The sequence below is a fragment of the Zeus faber genome, assembly GCF_960531495.2.
Source record: "Zeus faber genome assembly, chromosome: 8".
NCBI classification, from domain to species: Eukaryota; Metazoa; Chordata; class Actinopteri; order Zeiformes; family Zeidae; genus Zeus; species Zeus faber.
Window position 1 is genome coordinate 14075678 of NC_137195.1, and position 8573 is coordinate 14084250.

The 8573-nt window shown below is 46.8% G+C and overlaps 2 protein-coding genes across 3 annotated transcripts in view; both read left to right on the forward strand.

Moving 5' to 3' along the window:
- ntd5 (ntl-dependent gene 5) overlaps nt 1–2963 on the forward strand; it is a 10087-nt gene extending 7124 nt beyond the window's left edge. For both annotated transcript variants that reach the window (XM_080005817.1, XM_080005818.1), the window contains 3 exons: nt 54–236; nt 1562–1759; nt 1912–2963. In XM_080005817.1, the coding sequence (XP_079861943.1) occupies nt 54–236; nt 1562–1759; nt 1912–1994 (464 nt within the window). In that variant the 3' untranslated portion in view covers nt 1995–2963. The remainder of the gene's footprint in view (nt 1–53; nt 237–1561; nt 1760–1911) is intronic.
- A 746-nt stretch (nt 2964–3709) lies between these two features.
- LOC307233425 (uncharacterized protein) lies at nt 3710–8186 on the forward strand. The gene is made up of 3 exons (XM_080004756.1): nt 3710–3764; nt 4377–6969; nt 7159–8186. The coding sequence occupies exons 2-3, from the start codon at nt 4402–4404 to the stop codon at nt 7510–7512; spliced, it is 2922 nt and encodes a 973-aa protein (XP_079860882.1). The 5' UTR covers nt 3710–3764; nt 4377–4401; the 3' UTR covers nt 7513–8186.
- Nucleotides 8187–8573: the final 387 nt, after the last annotated feature.

The window sequence follows — 8573 nt, forward strand, 5'->3', positions numbered from 1 at the left end:
CTGTTCTTACTCTATCGCTCTTTTTTCATGTCCCCTGTCTCTTCCTGTGTCAGAGGCATACTGTTTGCCTCCTCAGAAGGTGGAGGAGGGCTATGTGGTCGCCGTGCAGAAGACAGAATACGAGGTGGGCTTTGACATACACTACCTCTGTAAGAAGAACTTCCTGTTGGACGGACCGCAGAGGATCACCTGCCTGGCCAACGGCACTTGGAGCGCCGCGCCTCCAAACTGCAGAGGTGGGAAGGAAACGGAGCGATGCATCTGTTCCCACTCTGCAACCTGTGGAGTCCATCCAGTATCTTTTTAAGATACTTCAGATAGATGCAACATGGAAACACACACAGCGTTCAATAATAAACTAATGACAATATATACATTGATGTTTAAAATATAATACAAATACTATACTCCACTATACTATGCAACATTATACTATACTTTACTTTACTATACTATACTTTACTAGACTATACTGTACTATACTATACCATACTATGCAGCACCATACTATGTTATACTATATTATTCTATACTCTACTATACCATACTATAATATGCAACTCTATACTATACTATACTATACTATACTATAGTACACAACACTGTATTATGCAACACTATGCTACACTATACTATACCACACTCTGCTATACAATATCATAGGATATTATACTATAAATATAACAACTATATATTATACTATACTATTCTATACTATGCAGCACTATACTATATTATACTATATTATATTGAACTCTACTATACTATCCTATAATATGCAACTCTATACTATAATATGCAACTCTATACTATACTATACTAGACTAGACTACACTATACTATCCTATGCTACACTATGCAGCACTATACTATATTAGGCTATATGATACTACTATACTATGCTATAATATGCAACTCAATACTATACTATAGTATACGATGCAGCACTATACTATATTATACTATACTTTACTATACTACACTATACTATTCTATACTATACTATACTATACTATGCAGCACTATACTATATTATACTATATTATATTATACTGTACTATACTACACTATAATATGCCACTCTATACTATACTGTACTGAACTATACTATACTACACACTACTATATTATGCTATACTATGCTACACTATACTATGCTACATTTTACTAGACTACACTCTGCTTTACTATATTATACTATACTACACTCTGCTATACTATATCATACTTTACTATATTATACTATGTGATAATATACTATACTATACTATATTATACTATACTATACTATACTATACTATGCAGCACTATACTATATTATACTATATATTACTATACTCTACTATACTATACTATAATATGCAACTCTATACTATACTACACTATACTATACTATACTATACTATTCTATACTATACTATACTATACTATACTATACTATACTATACTATACTATTCTATACTATACTATACTATACTATACTATACTACACAACACTACATTACGCTACACTATACTAACGATACATTTTTAATCAATACTCTGTGAACCTCTTAACAGCTCGCTGTCTCATCCCTGCTGGGCGAAGCCGCATAGTGATTGGTGGAGAGAAGCGCTGGCCATTTGATGTGACAGATGCCATGGTTCCACACGGGGAGAACGTGATGTTCTACTGCAAGCACCCGGATAAACAGTGCAGCTTCACTGCAACACGGATGTGCTTTGATGGAAAACTCCAGGCACCAGACTGCTACCTTGGTGAGTCTTGGCCATCTGTATTAGGTCAACAGACACATAATGGTTTACGCTTAACCACTATGCACTACCAAGCATATGCTTTTTTTTTTTTTTTAAAGAAGGCCCTGGAACCAAATGGCCTTTACGTATTCCCTCTCTCTTCTCTCCTCCAGAGCCTGCCTGGGTGCAGTACATGCTCTACCCTCACAGGCTGGTCTCAGAGATTGACGCCTGCACTCCTGGTGATGTGCAGTGAGGATCATGCTGAGCTGCCTCCACGCTGGACACGCCCTGTTCTGGTCGGATGTCCGGACACACACTACTCTCACACTACACCTCAAGTGCTGTGCCTTCACCCTACATCAGGGTTGTCTTCTTTTTTTTGATCCTCCATCATTGCACCTGCACCAAAGAAAAAGTAATTCTTTCTGCATAACATTTGTGATTATGGGTGCAAGTCTTGTGCATTAGCTCTGCTCAGTATATCGTTTTTGCTGCAATAATTGCATTAAGCTCATGGGGACGGTGAAGTGTCCGCTACTCTAATCTCTCTCACCAATCCCCATGCTGTCTCCAGTCTTTGCTCTCACAAGTTTAAACAGTCCTAATGGTATATCATGATATAGTTAATGTATACAGAGTAGAGGAGCTGAATACCTTGTTGACATTTGTTAAATGTGGGAGACGTCATTTTGTGTCTGTGTGATGCGGGTTGCCAGGCGCTTATATACTTGTTCTTACCGGAAACGGCAAGACAGTGACATCTGGTGTTTTTAGGACAATATTCAAGGTGAAGGAAAGTATAACAGGTGAGTCTACCAACTGTTCCACACTTGGAATACTGATCCCAATAAAGTTACCCAGCAACATCACCGTCTTGCTATTTACGGAAAGACGGGCAGACCTTTATAGCCACACTGACACCACCGAGGCTGGAGTCAAACCTGTTGACGAGGTATATATCTCATAATACCGGATGCAAACACTGATGTCCTTTCTAAACTTGCAATAAGTTTTCCTTCGTGTTGCCCAGAGGTGGTTTGTAGATCAGAGTTAAGCTACAGAAATGCGATCTCTCATTCGGTGTCCTCTCCTGCTTCTTGTCTTCGTTGTGGTTTGCGTTTGGAATATTTGCTTTGTCGCATCGCTTTTAATGACGCGCCGAGTCTTGGGGCTTGTAAGTTTTCGCTGATGTGAATGATTTGAAATAAAGCTGTGTCCGAAGGCCTCGTCTCGGTTGCCCTTTACTGTCTATCTGTCTGTCTGTCTGTCTGTCTGTCTGTCTGTCTGTCTGTCTATCTATCTATCTATCTATCTATCTATCCATCTATCTTTCTATCTATATCCTACCTTGTTTCTTTCCCCCCCTCCACACACACACACACACACACACACACACACACACACACACACACACACACACACACACACACACACACACACACACACACACACACACACACACACACACACACACACACCCTCGCAGCCTCCTCTGCGGGCTGCAGGTTCAAGCTCTCCATAGGCTGAACGTGGCCGCTGCTCGGACCCGGTAGGCTGCGACACCATAGCAACTCCCCCTGACCCCTCCCCCCGGTGCTCAGCATCACCCCGCACGCACTGCGCGATCCGCCCGCACGCTCGTATTTGGTCCTCCGGAAGTCTCCTCGGCTCGGGTAAGAGCACGGGTGGAGTGCGGCTCTAAACCCCGTTTGAAAAACCCGGTCTGCGGCACGCACTGTCCGCCCGACACCTGCCAGCGCGGGGGTCGCGTTCGGTGCGTCGCGATAAAGTTTGGCGTCGGAGCGGTCGGGCCGCGCCATCCGCGCCTCGAACCCTCGGCTCTAAAATGGCTGGCCGCGGGTCCGAGGATTCGGCACCAGAGAGAAGCGGGACCGCCCCGCGCTGAGGTCGCGTCCGCGTCGTTCCGCGGCGCCGACGCCGTGCCGTGATGGACGGTCCGGGGTTCGACCGCTGTCACCGCGCGGACGCCGCTCGGCGCTACTGACGTCTCGGACCTCGGACCGTGCGTAATGGCGTCCTCCGTGGAGCCCGGCTCCCGGTTTATCCTTTTTTTTTTTTTTTTTTTTTTTTCTTCTTTTTTTTTTAAAAACAAATGTTCATCAGAGTTGGGTTCGAATGCCGTTATAACGTAGTGAAAATGGTTTTCTATTGCATGTCAATGACAAGTGGAAGAGAAAGATGCATGATGCTGTTTCTCTGTGTGTTGCGTTTATTCCCTGCAGGACTGGGCTTGGTTACAGTGCGTAATTTAACCCTTATTAACATCAATGTGTGAGCATAAGGCAGCATAGGCAATTCATAAACCACCCTGCAGATTTTGTGGGTCAGAAGTCTCTAGTTAACTTGGTTTTAGCCTCAGGAGTTCGTATTAACATACTTACTCAAACCCATTAATGATAAAAAAAAAAAAAGGCCTACGCATTAACCTTACCCTGGGCATGGAAAACTTTTGTAGGCCTGTGTTTTCCCCCTATTATTATGATTTAGTTATTTTCCTGTATTACAACCAGGGAATAATATAATGTTATCTTATGCTGTTATTATTCACTACGAGTATAAAATTATCTTCCGCTCATTTGTTTTGTTTTGTCTCCAAAATGCTGTACCTGCACAGAGACATAAATAGGTATGCCTCCAAAATGGATTCCCAGTTGGCTCTAGTCCTGACCAGCAGCAGCTTGGATGGCCAAAATGGTTGCCGACCTCTGGAGCCATCAGAGCCAGGAGGGTGTGTGGACCCCAAAGAGAAGGCCTCCCCCGGCACGCCACCTCATAACCTTGAGCTATTCCCCGTTGCTGCAGTGACTTCCGGACATGTTTTGCCCATTAATGGGGAAAAACAAGCTGCGGGCGGGACATCGAACCCAGTGCCTCCAAAAATCTGCGAGAGTAGCAGACATGGACAGCCAATTACAGTCCACTCCGACATGCCAGTTTCGAACAACCAACCAATCAGAATCAAAATTGTTGTTCCTCCACGGTGCAAAAAGCCAAATATAAATACTGCTACTTTCCTCATCAAAGACTTTTCTCTCTCTCAGTTTACAACATCTTCTCTGGCGTCTGCTGACAGTGTTCCAAAAAGCATCAACACTAAAACAGATAATGGCAAAATCCTATTGGTCCCATCTTTATCCGCGACTATGAAGGAGCGAGAGACAAATAAGGTGATGGATCTAAAGATCGGCTCGTTCCATGAAATGGGGACAAAGGAGGGGAAAAAGAGTGAGGGAGAGGAAGACCTTACAGAGTATCAGAGAAGCAGTGCTAATGTCAATGTTACTACTACAGAAACGCCCCTCTCCCCCAGCAACAACATAGCTCAAGCACAGACAATTAAGGAGGGAAGAACAGTGAGAACGTGGAAGAATCCATTTCCTCTCAACTTGCAAGCTTGGGACTGGATGGTTATTGGCAGTAAAGTGGTGGACGGAGGAATAACAGAGGAACAGACTGAGCCGCTGGACCTCAGTTTGCCGAAGAAAAGAGAAAGCCACGAGAGGAGGCCGGGACGCTTTTTGGACGATTCCGGCTACGAGAGCGCACTGATTATGGAAGTCGACGAGTTCGAGGGGGAAGGGGATCAAGACGTCGTGGAAGACGACGAGGGCGACGAGGAAGGAAACGCGACGTTTCACGTGAACGACAACGAAACGTTTGGCGATCCGGTCCTGTCTCCTTCCTTCTTCTCCAACTCTGTGCTGAACTCCCTCTCTCCGATTGACGGCGACAGTGAAACGCTTCTCCTCATCGACGACCAGGGAATTCCTTACACTCTCGGTTCAGACGGACTCAAAGTGCCGCAGATAGACACTCCCAAGCCGGAGCACGCCCTTACCGCTCAGCCGGTGGTTCAGCCAAATTCGGTAGATGGAAACCGTAGGGGAGCATTAGCGGCCACTAACCACAGCCAAAGTTCGGGGAACACCTCAAGCACGCTCGGCGAACCCTGCGCTGAGCTGCACGCCTCGCTGGCCTCCGCCGCCGATTCACAATCACAAGGTGTTGTACCGTTGGCGGCGGCAGAACCGTTAACGGGTGCACAAATGACAGAGAAGTCTGAGCGCTCCAAAGTCCCCCAGCCATGCGTTCCAGCTGCTAATGAGGCTGGCGGTGTCCTGGCTCAATCCTCCGGGACGCCAGCGTCCCACCCACCCATCCAGATCCTAACAAACCCATCCGCCAACACGCCTATTCTTCTCCTCTCCCCGTCTCTGCCCTCCCCTTTCCCCCGGTTCTCCTCTACCCCCATGGGTCACGCTCTTCCCCGCCCCGTCACCCAAAACCCGGCTGGTGCCTCCACCCCGATGCTCCTGCTCCTTTCATCTGTTCCCTCCTCCACTGGTGAGTCCGTGCCGGCCTCCACGGCCATTGCTGTTCTTGACCCCTCCACCGGTCAGCTGTCCCAAATCACGGCGACCCCAGACCTCTCGCTTCACATGTCCCCCGGGCGGGTCGGCGTGCTGGGGTCCTCCGAGCCCCCTGTGCTGTCTCACCCTGTGATCAGGCTGAGCCCCAACAGCCCGCCCGTTGTCCTCTCAGGAAGGAGAAACAACCCAAGCGCCGCCCCCGTCCTGACCTCCCTCTCCGTCTCCTCCGCCACCCCCGCTCTCCAGACCGCCAATCTCGCCCCCTCCGGTGGAGCCGTTCACAGCGTAGCTACCCTTACTCAAACCCAGGTGAAACCCTCTGACTCAAAAAGCCCGGAAACGGAAGCCATATCTACGGAAGAGACCACTAAAGGAAAAGCCAAGCCATTGACCTTCGCAGCGACGAGATCATCTTCTCCTCTCCTCCACGGGGGGGAGGCTTCCGACGAGATCTTCGACCCGGTGGATCAGGCGAGTCCTCAGGCGGCGGACCTGTCCCTTCCCTCCGAGCCCAGGTTCGCACCCTCCGTCGCGCAGTCGGACATGCTACCCCTGGAGGACCATCTCTACTTCTCCAGCATCGGCGCGCCGCCCTCCCCTTCCATCGGGCCCGTTCTCTCCTCCGGCGACTTCGACAGCCTGGACGCGCTCGATCCCCTGTCCCCGTGCTCCTCGCCCAACTCCCTGGGCCCTCGCAGGGTACTATACTGCCAGCTGTGTCCCCGGATCTTCTTCTACCTCTCAGATCTAGAGCGTCATGCCATCACCCACTCCCAGAAGAAGCCTCACATCTGCCAGCAGTGTGGCAAAGCCTTCAAACGTTCCAGCCATCTGCAGGTCGGTGCAGACCACATATTACTTCTTACTTTAGAGTAAAAAAAAAAAATAAATAACAGCAGATGTCACTGTGCTAATGACTCTTGTACTGTACAGTTGATGGAAGAACAGTGTTACCGTACATAAATGCTGTCATCATTTTGAATTTTTATTTTTATTTTCCTTCTTCTCCCCGTCTAAATTCAACAGCGACACAAACACATCCACACGGGCCAGAGGAACTACGTGTGCCCCATCTGCGCCAAGCGCTTCAGGGAGGCGGGCGAGCTTCAGCGGCATCAACGGGTACACACCGGAGAGAAACCCTACCAGTGCCAACTGTGCCACACTCGCTTTGCCGAGCGCAACACTCTGCGGCGCCACACCAAGCGCAAGCATCCGTACCACCAAGTCGCCATGGAGATGCTGAACGAGAGGAGGGGGGCTGGCGGGGAAGACGGAGGGGCTGGGAGAGGAGGAGTGCAAGAGGACGAGGAGAGCGCAGAGTGGTACAGCTCCACGGTCTCCAACTTGGACGGCACGGACTCTGAAGCCGAGTCTTAAAAAGCTGCGGATAGTCCCCAACTAGAGAGTGGAAGAGGAGGAGGAGGAAGAGGAGGAGGAGTAAGACGAGGAGGGCAGAGTTGCAGAGTTTGGGGACAAAGCTGCAGACTAATTGTAACCAACTCCTGTCTACTCCAAAGGCTGAACCTTCCTCTCATAACATTTGATTATTATCAAAGAGCACTTGCAATATTTATATGTATTTTATTTCTATTTTTATTTATGTACAACTTTGCAATGCTGTCTATTGGTCCAAGTATTCTGCATTCATAGTCATTGCGCCTTTTATTTATTTACTTCAGTTTGGTTTTTGCAAAGAGCTCTCCTGAATTAAAAGAGAGTGCAGAGAAAGTGCACAGTTTTATATCTGAGAGTAGTCCAAAACAACACGCCCAAACAAAAAGGGGCAAAGACAATTGTATTCCTGTGCAATCTTTGATTAAACATTGAAAGGCTCACACAAAAAAAAGAAAAACTATGCTCTACAAGAATATATTGGTTTTATATCTATATAATCTGAGTAATATTTGGAAGAGCTGCACTTCTGCACTACTTTACATGAAAGATCTAACTCATCTTTCAGACTGTCGGATACACTGTGAGTCACTTGCACTAGATATTTTTCACCTTTTTTATGTTCTGGATGAAGATGCTTTCCTTAGCTTGTGTTGCCTTTTTACAGAGTGATTTTATGTATTAAATACATATCATATAAGGTTTTGACCAATTGTTCTATATATGAAATATATATGTATTTAATTATTGTACATTGTTAACTTATTTGAAATAAACCTCACAGACTGTGGGTGATCATTGACAGAAATTATTTCCCCACTTTTACTTTCCCCTCCTGCATTGATTAACGCAGCGACTGGCGACGGACTCGACATGGAGATTTATCTTGACTTTTAACATTTTTATCTTGGTGAACAATGGCATGCTCCCTGTTTGCCATGGTTCCATCTCTGAACACTGAATCCACTTCTGTGCATAATAAGTACACTGAATGCAGTAGACGCTGTCCGTGATCATGTCATACACCACGAGACAATGACAAACAA